The following is a 14,818-nucleotide window of genomic DNA, read 5'->3' on the forward strand; positions in this document are numbered from 1 at the left end:
CTTCTTGAAATGAAATAGTATCATACATTCCATACTGCAGAGTTAATTTTACCTCTGATCTTTCATTTGTGCTAATTCTTCTCCAATAAGTTTTGGTCGGTGCATCTGATGGACCCTGATCATCTGTAGGAGTTGGTCAGCTTCACAATCTGGCAGATCACCTTTAACAACAAATATAGAATAACCTAAAAAAAAAAGACAAAAATAAACTAAAACAGCTAGTAAGAGATTCAAAATCAGTGAAAAATGATAGTAGCTAGAGAGGCAGCACGGTATATGGTAGTGAAAAAAATGTAAATTGAGGAATCCGAAAAAGCTGAGCTCAGTAATGATTCTCGTACGGACTGGTAGGGTAAGCCCGGACAAATTACCTGTCTTTGAGTGTGACTTCCCTCACCTGTAAAATGGGAACAGCCATCTCCCAGAGCATCAGAACTAAAGGAAATAATATCTGTAAAGGGCCCTCCTAAAACAGTGCTTGGCCAAGTAGGCTACTCAGTACATGGTAGCAGAGAAGCAGTAAAGGACCGGGTAAGAGCAAGGAATGTGGGAGCAGTGGGCCTCATTTTTAATCCGAGCTCTTCCATTTCCCAGCTGCATGGTCTCCGGTAAATCACTTTGCCCACCTAGATTACTTCAACTGTAAAAGAGATGATACTGTACTTCTTCTGAGGGCTACTATGAGGACACGATCAGATAACATATGCAGTCATCTATAATCAATGTAAAATAAGTTATCTGTGGAAAGAGCTGCCTCCCCACCTTCACCCCCCCCCCCCCGCCCCACCTTTCCTAACTGAAAACAACAAGGTCTGAGAAGCAATACCTAAAATCTGCATGAGGTATGAAAGCTGTGGCTTGTCTTTTGAAAGAATTACACTGATCCTATAGAATTTTTTATAAATATGACTCTAGAAAACCAGTTTTCCCAGCTGAATACTCCACGTAGTAGTAAAAACTGAATAAGGTGGGCTAAAACTAAGTCATTCTAGTCGATTTATATTTTTCTACCATAAAAATGTCTTCAACTTTGGTGCTTCTTACTGGATATCCTTTGTCAGCATTAATAGATAGTGAAATACCAAAAAATAAAAACAGATTATGAAACAAATAAATAGGACCAAAAAGAGTATTAATGAAAAAACACAAAACAGTAAATCGTTTAACCTTTAAAAAAAAAAAAATTCGTATTGATTTTAGAGAGAGGGAGAGGGAGAGATATAGAAACATCAACAATGAGAAAGAATCATCAATAGGCTGTGTCCTGCATACCCCTACTGGGAATTGAGGCAGCAACCCAAGCATATGCCCTGACCTGGAACCCAACCATGACCTCCTGGTTCATGGGTCGATACTCCACCACTGAACAACACTGGCCCGGCCAGCCATTTTGGTTTTACAAGGAAGAGTGTGCTCAGAGTTCAGATGGTTTAACATGTTTTGTGTCAGTAATCTGTTTCCAGATCCTAGAAGAACTATGTTGGCTCACCATGGCATTCCATGAAGAGCAGAATTCTTACAGTAGATGACCTGTCTATTCATTACTTGCAATTAGGGTTTAAGAATCCTAGGTTTTATTCAAGACTAGATTTCATTCTGTGTGCTGGATGGGAAGCCACTCAAAGGTGAAGGGTGAGGTTGTACCAAAATATGCATTATGGTTTATTTAAAATCACTCAGGGCTGTTTTATCAATATAATATATTGTAACCAGAGTGCAAGAAAGTGATCCTTACTTGAAATGGAAAACCTGAGGGATAGTGTGGGCCAGGGAACTGAATGCGAAACCATTGGATCCTACAACTTAAGTATATTTCCATGGTCTCATTTATTGCACCAACCAGAGATTTCACGCAAATTGTGAAATAAAGTGGTAAGAAGAGTGACTTACACACAAATAACTAAAACTGCAAAAGCTGGTGTCTGCCATTACCTCCATTTTATTTAGATACTAGAGGCCCAGCATGTGAAATCATGCAAGACCCAGACACACCAAACCAGTGGGACCCCAGACCTTCCATGAACAAGTAGCTCGCCACTGGGTTCATTTCAGAAATTTGAGAGTCAAGTTCAAAAGGTTCCCAGTGTCCCAAGATGGAACAATCTGAGTATCAATATGAATATTATAATAAACTGAAACATATAAACTATGTTTAATGGATTAGTTTAAAATGACTCTTAAAAAAAAACACAACCATTCGATTGATTACCTTTGGAGGAAAGATACTATGTAATGAAATGATTTAAAAACCTGATAAAAGAAATATTTATCCTGCCGAGACCGGTTTGGCTCAATGGATAGAGCGTCGGCTTGGGGACTGAAGGGTCCCGGGTTCGATTCCGGTCAAGGGCATGTACGGTGGTTGGGGGCATATCCCCAGTAGGGGGTGTGCAAGAGGCAGCTGATAGATGATTCTCTCTCATCGATGTTTCTAACTCTCTATCTCTCTCCCTTCCTCTCTGTACAAAATAAATAAAAAATATATTTATCCTGCTTTTGCTATGTGACTATACTTGAGGATAACCAAATATTTGATGAGGGAAAGTTTATTTGTATAGAAGTCTTTCAGCTAAATAATAAATGCAGGAAGGGACAGGGGAGCAGTTAAAGGTTTGAAGAGAGAAGCTGTGAAATATCCATCATGGAGAGTAAATGAACTTACAAGAAAACAGTAAGAATGGCAAGTAGCACTAAAGGTTCATTTGAAATTTGTGACCATAGATTTAAAGCAAAATATCATCACATTTTATGTAATTCTTTTTTTAAAATATATTTTTATTGATTTCAGAGAGGAAGGGAGAGAGATAGAAATATCATCGATGAAAGATAATCATGGATTGGCCACCTCCTTCACGCCCCCCAGTGGGGATCGAGCCTGTGACCCAGGCATGTGCCCTTGACCAGAATCGAACGAACCTGGGACCCTTCGGTCCGCAGGCCGACATTCCATCCAGTGAGCCAAACAGGCCAGGGCTTATGTTATTCTTTAGCCATGTGCAGCTGCTCTGGTACAGGAATGGACAAGACCAAGGTTTTGGTTTTAACCAGGTTTGGAATTTTGTTATGGAAGTATGATGGAGAGAAAGGAGGAAGGAGTTGAGGAATGCAGTGATTATAATGATGGATTATAGAAAATAAGCAGACTAAGGTAAGAAGTAAGAATATAAGAGGATGTTTGGACCTTGTGATAGGGTTTAAAGAATTGTTGCAATGGACAAAACAGAAAAAATATGGTGCAAAGATAGGAGGCAACAGCCAAAAAAATAGGATGCTTGCAATTAGGATTTAAAGATGGTACAGTTATTGGTAACAGCAAGGAGTGGGGAAAAAAGATATTTGGAAGTAAGAAAAAAGGTTTTGGATTGATCTTTGACAGAAAAGTCACTAAGAATGGTGAAAGGCGTTCAAGCAGAAAGAAGACAGTAAGTCAGACCCTAACATCTTCAATGGAAAAGAGAGCACAGATGGCTACAAAAATCAGGGGTCAAGTTTAATCTAGTGAGATGTATGTCAAAAGAGCTGGAAATTTTAGGGAAGAACAGTGGCCCAGAAGGGGCAAGGAGGAGGAAGAGAATTAATGACCTGCCCCTTGGCTCTGTGGCATGTGAAGTTTGGGAGGAAAAAGAGCCATTACTTAGAGAGCTGCAAAGGAAGCAGCATCCTCAGGCAAGGGCCAGTGGGAGAACTCTACCTGAACAGTATCAGTCAGACCACAACCTCAAGCTTACCATGTAAAACAAAGTTTTGCCGAAACCGGTTTGGCTCAGTGGTAGAGCGTCAGTCTGTGGACTGAAAGATCCCAGGTTCGATTCCGGTCAAGGGCACGTACATTGGTTGCGGGCACATCCCCGGTAGGGGGTGTGCAGGAGGCAGCTGGTCGATGTTTCTCTCTCATCAACGTTTCTGGCTCTCTATCTCTCTCCCTTCCTCTCTGTAAAAAATCAATAAAATATACTTTAAAAAGAAAAAGTTTACTTCACTGCCACTGCCATCAAAATAGTCTTATTACATTTATATCTAATGAGTTAGTTTTATTTAGCTTCTTTGAAAGATAACATTATTAAATTTTCCATTTTCATTTACCTTCCTGTTGTAATTGAGCCAAAAAAAGTGCAAGGTATGTGTCTGATATTAATTCTGGACCCGTCAAGAGAGAATTCAAGTTGAACCACTGAAAAAAAAGAAATTGCCAACATTCAAATTAATATACATTGTAATTAAGAAGGAAATTTCACATGTTATGAATAGATATAACCCACCTAAGCTTATTATGACTGTCTAAACAATGAAAATAAGTCAAACTGAGATTTTTTTAAATGCGATTTCAAAAACCTGAAATAGAATGTTAAAAATTTATCACTATTAAATCCTTTTTTGAAAAAATAAAAGTTTGCTATAAGCCATAAACTTTAAATCCCCCCAAAAAGAATAGAAACTGATAGTACTTTAAGGTACTATATTTATAGCTATAATTAAATCTCTTGTCAAAACCTGGTTCTAATCACATTATACTGTGGACTGATGTGGAAGAAAAATGATAACCACACAAAGTTTTCCTACTACTGATATTTTGGTCAAAGATTTCAACTGTGAGAAAGCCAGTCTATTCTAGGAGGAGGATTTGTAATCACCAACTCATTTTAAAAAGATCACTAAGCCGCCACTGCATGGAATTAACATTATTTAATCACTGCTTCACCGGATTCCTAATTTAACCACAACGGACCACAAAAATATAAATTATAGCTAAAGTTAATAAGCCAAAATTGACATTTCTGTATTTGTCAAAAATAGAGTAATTTAAAATGTGAAAATTCAATTTTGGAGAACTAAATTTTAAAACCTCTCAAAATAATGGTATAAGTTTACATACAAATCAATACAAAGGAACTTCTGGAATCTAATCTTTTTTAAGACCATTTTAAAAAATCCATTGATTTTATACACAAAAAGTAAAGAATACTTGGTCATAATTGTCAAAGATATAAATGAAAGCTAGAGGTTAAAGCATCTTGTTAGTGTCCTGCCCTTGCTTCTCCTTAGAGTCCATTCCCATACGGGTCTCTCTCTCTCTCCAATCTACCAACGTCTCCTTCTCCACTCCTGCTCTGAGCTTCTCTGGGCGGACCTTAAGATGAAGCTGCTGACCATCCCACAACCAAGAGACTGAACATACCCCATCGCCAAGTTCCTGCGCCTTGTAACCCTCCTTTATCATTCTTCTTTGCCTTCCTCATCTCCAAGCAAACACTGGTTGACTGGCTTTCTGTCCCTACAGAATAGTTCGAATTTTCTACACTTTTATATAAATGGAACCATACAGCATGTAGTATTTTGTATCTACCTTCTTTTACTCAGCATAATTATTTGGAGATTCACCTGGGTTGCATGCATCAATAGTTAATTCCTTTTTCTTATATTAGCCCACTTTCAATAACAATCATTCAAAGATTCAAAATTCTAAAAACAGATTTTAAGTAATTTCTGTTTCAAAAATGGAACCATGTATACAAAGGTAATTAGTAATTGTTTTTTAAAATAACAGTTTAAGTATAATTCTTTATCTTTATTTTTATGTTAATCCTCACAGAGGATCTCCCCCCCCCCCCCCCCCCGCCCTCATTGATTTTAGAGAGAGTGAAAGGAAGAGGGAGACACACAGAGAGATAAACATCAGTGTGGGAGAGACACATCAATTGGTTGCCTCCTGAATGCACTCTGAGGATGGAGCCTGCAATCAAGGTACGTGCCTTTGACCAGAATCAAACCCGGGACCCTTTAGTCCATGGACTGACCCTCTATCCACTGAGCCAAATCAGCCTGGGCATAATTCTTGATCTTTAAAAAGGCTTGTCCAAAAACTGATTTTTAAAAATAGAAATGATTTTATGTAGATATATGTATTATGTGGTATTTGGGAATGTGAATTTATCTTGCTGTGCTGAAGCAAACATGGTTGAAAACTTTTATTCCCATGGAATACTGTTTCAGGTTTTGTGCTAAATACAAATCTATTAATGGAAGAGTTAACTGACAAAATATTAATTACAATAAAACCCACTTTAACCCTTTTTTTTTTTTAATTCTCACCTGAGGATATGTTTTTATTGATTTTTAAAGAGGGAGAGGGAGGGAAGAAGGAGAGGAAGAAGAAGGGAGGAAGAGAAAGAGAGAGAGAGAGAAAAACATCTATTAGTTAGTTGCCTCCCATACCTACCTTGACCAGGGATCGAACCTGCAACCTTTTGGATGATGCTCCTACCAACTGAGCCACCCAGCCAGGGCTGCCATTGTCTTAAATAAATAATTTTTCTTGTGATACAGCTAAATTGTACATGGTTGTCACAAATAGATAATGGAAACTGATACTGTCTTTTAAAATAGTACATTTCTATCTATCAAGATTGAAACTATGCTACATAGTTTCTTCATCAGATCCTGAGCCTCCAATACTAGACTGTTGAACAATTTAGTTGCAAATGAAGTGCAGAATGAGAAAAAAATACAACAAAGGAGGAGAAACATTACCTGTTTTCCTAATTTTCTAACTGTAAACCAGTGTTCTTTATAATTGCATATAAATGATCTTTCATTTCTAGAAAAGGAAAAAAAATACAGACCCAATATTAAGTTGAAGTATTAGCGTTCGTATTCATTTTTTGTCTACTGGTAATTGTTATATAAAACTTACGACAATTAAGATTATGTTTACAATTAAGTAACAGTAATTTTTTTTTAATTACAAACAATTGAATCCCTCTACACATCTGGGATGCTGTGCAAAATGAAGGCATCGCACAGCACTATAGGATCAGCTCTGTGCTACACACACTGGGCTGCAGGAAGGCTTAGAGGGCACCTGTTCATGGACATCTCCAACAGAGAAATAGGGAACGAAATAGGGCGCATCCAAACAAAACATTCAAAATATGTTTTTCTTAAGAAATTATAACTTTAAAAATCAAATTTGGGGGGAAAAATGTAGGAAAAACAGAATAAATCTTACATAGGATCAATCCCGAGTCTCTGATACTCTGGACTGTTGAACAGGATTAGCTCTAAACCCCAAACTTTCAAGGCATTGCTTATAACCTGTTAAAAAAAAACATGAGCTAAAACATTTAATTCCAAATGTAAATAGGGAAAGCCACGTTAGTTGTGCAAACAACTGTACTTCATATATCAATTTCCCTGGAAGGCTATGGCGTTTTTAAAGTGTGCGTGAGATATTTCACTAAATCTATAAATAACATACAGACACGGCATTTAAAACGTCTTTTTAACTCTAGGTTTCTGGGATATTCCAGAGAACCACACAATTCCTAGCTAAAACTGCCTCAAAAGTCCGGATGTATATTCTTAAAACTAGTCCTCTACATACACATGATAACTTGGATGCTATGATCCTACTACAGAAAAGTTATATTTCAGAATATTTTTTAAAAATATATTTTATTGATTTTTCACAGAGAGGAAGAGAGAGATAGAGAGTTAGAAACATCGATGAGAGAGAATCATCGATCAGCTGCCTCTTGCACACCCCCTACTGGGGATGTGCCCGCAACCAAGGTACATGCCCTTGCCCGGAATCGAACCCAGGACCTTTCAGTCCGCAGGCCGACGCTCTACCACTGAGCCAAACCGGTCCCGGCCAGAAAAGTTATATTTCAATTCACTACCTGATATGTCAACAATAGTGATAATTATGTCTATTAAAATGAGTTCTTTCTAGGGATTTAAATGAAGTTTTCATAGATTTTAATCTTCTGTTATTATAGGTCTATAATTTTAGAAGACAAAAAAACAAAAGATAAACCTGGTTATTTCAAACTGTCTAGAAAGAAATAGATTTCTGAAAATTCACTACCTATGCTAGGTAGCTGACAAAGCAGCAAGTGAACTTGGTACTAGCAAACAGATGTGAATCAGCACCAAGGGCAGCGCCACACACCACAAAGGACAAGTGCTGGGCTCCTGGGACTTCCATCCTAGCCCGGTAGAAGGAAGGACTAGGGAAGCACTGAATGGAAATGCTGGTGAATAGGGAGTCCAGGGCAGTGCAAGGGGAATGCAAACAAATTATCTTCAGAAGTAGATCCCTCAAGAGAGGTTCCAAAAGAACTCAGAATACACCTCCAAGGTGTTAGAAACACAATGAAAGACACGGATAAAAGAATCTCACAATACAGCTTCCTTTGAATTCTATGGGTGAATATATGTTTAAAAAGAAAAAGAAAAAGCCCCAGACCATAATAAAATAATCCAGTGTTAATAGGCCGATTAAAAGGGAAGACAGTGAGGTGTTGCATTATCAAATTTACACAAGAGTTAGTAAGTTTAAAAGACTCTGACTTATTGGAATTAAGGTTACTAGTATCCTTATAAGCCATAAACTTTAAATCCCCCCAAAAAGAATAGAAACTGATAGAACTTTAAAGTATCTTTAGCAAAATTAAATAACCTTTCAAAAAAAGCCTATTCTAAAATGAAGATTCTACAATCCTAATTTTCATGTTTATCTATATAAAAATTTAATACTTTAAGAGTACAATCTTATACTTTTAGACACAATCCATTAGAGGAACTTCTAAAGGTCATATCATTATAGTGACTATGAAACGCTGTAAGAAGATACTTCTATCAATCATACCCAGGCTTAAACACAACCTGGGGCAAAAATAGCACTTCGTATTGCTGTGACTACTTACTTGAATAGAGAAAAAACCACTATCATCCATATTCCCAGAAGGCTGCTGTTTAATTCGGGAAGGTAGTTGAGGCAGGGGTTGAGGGTGGAGAAAGAAGGAAAAACTGTCATCAATGTGTGTATTTAAAATAACATTTTGTGCATTCTCATTTACAAAGTCAAGAGCAAAGTTATAATTAACAAGTCAGATCCCGAAAGGGAGAATAGTTTGTTCTTTTCTAAACAATATCCACATTTTTTCTTTTTCTTTTTAATACCCAGGTGTGTTTGTGTTTTGTTTTTTTTTGTTTTATTTCTCAATCCCTCTATGTCCTTAAACACCCTCTCCCTCTTATCAGAGCTGTCTTCCTGCTCTCTATGAGTCTTAATACCCACATTAAAAAAAAAAAAAAAATGGCAAGTTTAAAATCAGTACCTGTATAAACGTGCGATAGTCTTCACTAGTAACTCCGCCTTCTGCCATCCTCATCCTCTCTTCTTCATCTAGTTGATGTGCAATAGAAGATAATTCCACAGGGCTAAAATATTCTCCTTGCAATAGATTATTCAAGCAATGCTGAGCACAAAGTGAGCCTTCTTGCTAATATTTCCAAAAGAAAAAATTCAAATGTGGCTTGATAAACAGATTTGTTTATCCTTAAAGAGAAATTTAATGATTAACTTCTTAACTGTCTAAACTGAACCTCTCTAGCTTTAGACAAACAGGACTAACAAAAGGTAAATGCATTTTTATTTAACATTTATTTTATAATTCTGCCATTAGTGAAACCACCATAACTTAGCTATATAATGAAAAACTTAGAATGATTTATATTAAACAAACATCTATGAAATACACAAAATCTCACATTTTACTAAAAATTACTCTATTGGCACTTAGCCTCCTTCATTTTCAGTGTCTAAAATAAATTCACTCAAGATTCCATAGCAAATTACTAATGCTGAAAGGGAATTTTCATCCCTAGAACATTTGTTCTTTTAACAGGATAATGTCTACTTGATCTAAATGCTTGTTCATGTAATTTCATATCTCAAGAGCTGACACAGGTAAGAAAAATCTGAATTAATGAGGCCTCATGCTGCACAGGTGAGGTTTCCTTCAGGGAACTCTGAAGGTAATATACACACCGGGTGGTGCAATGAGCAAGACTGCCCAAAAGGCATCCCTGGAACTCACTTTTGGACAAGCCAACATGGGGGCTGCATCCAAGCTCAGCTCCCCATGGCATCACTGACTTCCTGTTATGGGCGTAGGGGAGTACAACTTCCCATGGGCCTTCAGGTGCTGGGCAGGTGGCTTTTTTACATATATGACAACCCAAGTATATATCCAGACCGCCTGGCACTGAGAAGACTCATCAGCCCTCTCCCTGAAATTATGATGCTTTTCCAAGCTTGCCCTTTAGAGAGAGAGACATTCAAGCCCTGTCTTTGTAGCTTAGTGGTTGAGCGTCCACCTATGAACCAGGAAGTCACAGTTCGATTCCCAATTAGGGCATATGTCTGGGTTGTGGGTTCAGTCCTCAGTGTGGGGCGTGCAAGAGGCTGCCCGTTAATGATTCTCTCTCATCATTGATGTTTCTATCTCTCTCACCCTTCCTCTCTGAAATCAATAAAAATCTATTAAAAAAAAATAAAAAGAAGAGACATTCAAGAATAAATGAGATGCCTCCTATGAACCAAGACCTGGGTCTGCCTCTCTGTGGGATGATGGCAGCAAGGAAAACGCGTTTCTCCTGCTAACTCTAGAAAGTTCTCCTTTCCCCTAACCCAGTCTGCCTGTCTAAGCATGTTACACAATAGATAGTGACCCCAAAGAACAACATCTTGCAAGATACATATTCTTCCTGATCAATTAATGTTCTAGGAATAAAATTCAGCTGAAAAAGATATAAGGAGCCCTAGCCTAGTGGTTCAGTTGATTGGAGCTCCGTCCCATACATCAAAAGGTTGATTCCCGTTCAGGGCACATACCTACGTTTGGGTTCAATTTCCAGTTGAGGGTGTGTATGGGAGGCAACCGATTGATGTTTTTCACATTGATGTTTCTATCTATCTCTCTCCCTGCCTCTCTTTAAAAAATAAATCAATAAACATCCTCAGGTGAGGATTATAAAAAAGATATAAGGAATACAAATGCAATGGAATAGGAAAGCAGCACTGAGACAGTTTGAGACAGGGCCTGAGATAAATTTATCTTCATAACCTGGTCTGGTAGTGAAAGAGGACTTGTTTCCACCTCCCTTTCCTTCTACTCTCTTCCTACCACCAGAGAATCACTCCCACCAAATACTAATGGTAATGCAAACCGAAGAACATACAGACTTCCTCGTTATATTCTGCTGAAAAATTACAGGAGGAAAAAATTATAAGAGGAAAGCCAAATGGCTAACGCACACAAAAAGATGCTCAACGCCATTACCATTAGGGAAATATACACAAAAACCACAATGCGCCGAAACCGGTTTGGCTCAGTGGATAGAGCATCAGCGGGGCTGAAGGGTCCCGGGTTCGATTCCGGTCAAGGGCATGTACCTTAGTTGCGGGCACATCCTCAGTGGGGCGCGTGCAAGAGGCAGCTGATCGATGACTCTCTCTCATCAATGTTTTTAACTCTCTATCTGTCTCCCTTCCTCTCTGTAAAAAATCAATAAAATATATTAAAAAATAAAAAATAATAAAACCACAATGCATTACTACCACACACCTCCAAAATGGCTAAAATGTTGAAAAGTACTAGACACATCAAAACTATCATTTGCTACCAGTGAAAGTGTAAATTAGTATAACCACTTTGGAAAACTATTTGTAATACCTACTAAAGCTTAACATGCACATATCCTATGATCTAGCAATTCTACGACTAGGTACAGGATATAAACAAAAGAAATGACGCCTGGCCTGTGTCGCTCAGTGGTTGAGTATCGACCTATAAACCAGGAGGTCATGGTTTGATTCCCAGTCAGAGCACATGCCTGGGGTTGTGGGCTTGATACCCAGTGTGTGGGATGCAGGAGGCAGCTGATCAATGATTCTCTCTCATCATTGATGTTTCTATCTCTCTCACCCTCTCCCTTACTCTGTGAAATCAATAAAAAATATATTAAAAAAACAGAAATGCAAAATTATGTTCATCAAAAAACATGTACAAAAACATTCAAAAAAGCACTACTTATTCATAAGGACCCCCAAATTTGAAACCAGCAAAATGCCCTTCACAGTATGATAGATTCATTCATTGTGTTATATTCACAAAGGAAAAGTACACAGCGATGAAAATGAATTAACTACAACTACCTGCAACAATATGAATGAAACTCTCAAACCACGTTAAACAAAAGAAGACAGTATATGATTCCATTTACAAAAGTTCAAAAACAGGCAAAACCAGTCTACAATGTTAGACTAGTGCAGGGGGTAGAGGCAGGGTTGGAAAAAGACAGGGAAATACATGTTTGTTATTCAATCTCAGTATTATTCACACGTATGCTTACTTAGTGAGAATTCATTGAGCTGCACTCTTATGATTTGTGTGCCCCTACATGTATTATATTGAATTTAAAAATTCCAACAACAAAAAAGCCTCTGCTAAGATACAGCTATTGCACAGCAAGAGTTACCTAATATGGTCACCAGACAATGTATTTTCTGGGATCAGTCCTAATGCAGATTTTTTCTCCTGCTGTCATATCTCAGTTTGGGGCTCTTAAACTACCATACTTAAACTATATATAGAAACAATGACATCCAAATATTTGATATAAAAAATGAAAAACAAGCACTTGTCTATAAAACTGTATCGCTATAATACCATTCTGTATTTTTACTATGCTTTAATGAGAGAAAATAACACACTGTCCAGCCCAAATTTTAAAAGCACTTTTTTTTAAAGTCACAAGATGAATCAAATGCTACATGAACCCCCCAAAAAACCCTCTTAAGATTATGCATTCCCCTCTCCACAAACAATCCCTACTCACTTCTTCCTCATCAAGCGTCAACCAAAGCTGAACAGAAGTTCCCTTTGCTACAGTTTAAGTTCAGAGGTGTTAGAATTCCAGGATTTTAGTCCTAGCTTTGTTTTGGGATTAGAAGATAAGCAAAATGAATCTCCAGCTTTACAAAACCACAGAAGGACGAAGTCCCCCACTGCCCTCAGTCTTTAGGACCAACCGGACACCAGCTCAAATTCCCAGAGAAACTACTGACTTCAGGTGCGCTCCACCCAGTCAGCCAAGCAGCACTTCATCTCAACCAAGTTATACGAAGGCCCACGCCTTCTGAGGGTCAGCAAACACGAGCATCCCAATAACAACAAGGCCAGCACTTCTACAAAACAACGTGCCAGGCAGTATGCTGAGCACTCACATCTCTGAGGTGGACACTCCACACTAGAGGAAGAAACTGGATCACAGGTAATAAGTAACTTACCCAGATCATACAAGTACGGTAGTAAATGAATGGCAAAGCTGGGCTCCAAACCCAGGCAGAGTCTGCAAGTCTGTGTTACTACCTACCACTTCCTCTACCTCTTATGTATTTACTAAACCTCAACTATCCTGAGGATGGCTAAGAACCAGTAATCACAAAAGGGCATGCTAGATGTCATAAACTCAATGCTCAGCATCTTTTCAGCATTTCCACTAATTTTAAATATAATCCCAGCAAGTGTGGGTACCATTCTCAGTTTACATTACAGTACATAAAAGTACCAATTCAGATAGCATAGTGAACTCACCAAGAGCAGTCAGCAACTGAAGTGATAAGCCTAAAATATTTACAGAAAAATTGTGTAGACACACAGCACCATATATATCTTAGAAGCTCCAAGAACTCAATGTATTCAAATATTTATTGAGCACCTACTATGTGCCAAGCACTAGCTTAGGTACTGGGGATGCAACAGTAGGCAAACTTGTTGAGTTTATATTTTTACTTAATAAAAGGACCCTCAAAGTGACAACTCTAAATATGAGGGAACCAAGATTCCAAGGGGAAGTGCTTGCAGATCCTTTTGGGGCAGGTATCCAGAGTTGGGTTTTTGGCTCTCTGAACCCAGCTAGCAAGGGCTAAATATATGTGGCTGGAAAATGGCTTATTAAGCTCATACATTCTAAGAAGGGACTGTGATGAGATTAACAACGGGCCTTATGATTATGGGTGCTTCCCATACTCTTGAAATATGCCTGAAAAACTTTAATTCAAGAGCCTTAATTTGTTAAGTACGTATGTTTATAAGGGTAAATATATTCCTGAAATATCTTTAAGCTGATAATTGAGTGACTTAATTCATGTAAACAGATTTCTATTAGGCTATAGGTCAACTTCTTTTGATCCATTGGTTCACTAAAATCAATCTAAAATAGGTAACAGTCTATATTTTTAAAATATACATTGCACAGTTCTCAAGAAATGGTGTGGAAAATGTTTAATCTTCCATGTTGAAACATTTGGTCTTATACCAAATTTTTATTAGTAATAAAAATATGTACATACAGGGTTAGCTTTATCCAGTCTCCTTAGCCAATTAACAAAATTTCTATTGCCCAAGTTTCACAAATCATGTCAAACAAGTCAAGATTAATAATACTTATACCACTGAGTCCTTCCTCCCCACACATAAAATTAGTCTATTCCAGTGCTAAAAGTTTTCTTTACAGAAAACAAAAGCTCCCTAGCTGGTCAAGGTTGTGGGCTCAGTCCCCAGTAGGGGGTGTGCTGGAGGCAGCCCATCAATGATTCTCATCATTGATGTTTCTGTTTCTCTCTCCCTCTCCCTTCCTCTATGAAATAAATATATATATTTCTTAAAAGAAAAGCATTCCATTTAACAACTTTAGATGAATGCCTCCTTATTCTTTATCTGATTGCTTTACTTGATGGTGGTGTGTGTGTGAATCTTTTCAAATAGATAAGTGCTCATTTACAAAGTACTTAACAAGACAAAACCCTCTTCCCTCCTACTAAATAAAAGCCTCACCAGCAACCCGTTCAAAAAACGTGCAACTCTTATGAAACAAGGTATCATGTGTGCCAAAAGTTTCACTCAAACCTACATAGCTACTTAATTGCATGTGGGGAAACACGAGTTTCTCCGCGTGCCACACACAG

General features: G+C 37.9%; 1 protein-coding gene across 6 annotated transcripts in view; it reads right to left on the reverse strand.

Moving 5' to 3' along the window:
• ATXN3 (ataxin 3) overlaps nt 1-14,818 on the reverse strand; it is a gene marked incomplete at its 3' end in the record, with an annotated part of 36,126 nt that overhangs the window by 20,403 nt on the left and 905 nt on the right. For 3 of the 6 annotated variants that reach the window (XM_084884333.1, XM_084884334.1, XM_084884335.1), the window contains exons 2-7: nt 9,123-9,287; nt 8,709-8,753; nt 7,007-7,092; nt 6,529-6,595; nt 4,084-4,171; nt 53-185 (exon numbers count right to left, since the gene is read on the reverse strand). In XM_084884333.1, the coding sequence (XP_084740459.1) occupies nt 53-185; nt 4,084-4,171; nt 6,529-6,595; nt 7,007-7,092; nt 8,709-8,753; nt 9,123-9,287 (584 nt within the window). The remainder of the gene's footprint in view (nt 1-52; nt 186-4,083; nt 4,172-6,528; nt 6,596-7,006; nt 7,093-8,708; nt 8,754-9,122; nt 9,288-14,818) is intronic. The other 3 variants (XM_084884331.1, XM_084884332.1, XM_084884336.1) reach the window with 3 other exon arrangements.

Source organism: Pipistrellus hanaki (assembly GCF_964339955.1).
Source record: "Pipistrellus hanaki genome assembly, chromosome: 1".
In the NCBI taxonomy this organism is placed as follows: domain Eukaryota; kingdom Metazoa; phylum Chordata; class Mammalia; order Chiroptera; family Vespertilionidae; genus Pipistrellus; species Pipistrellus hanaki.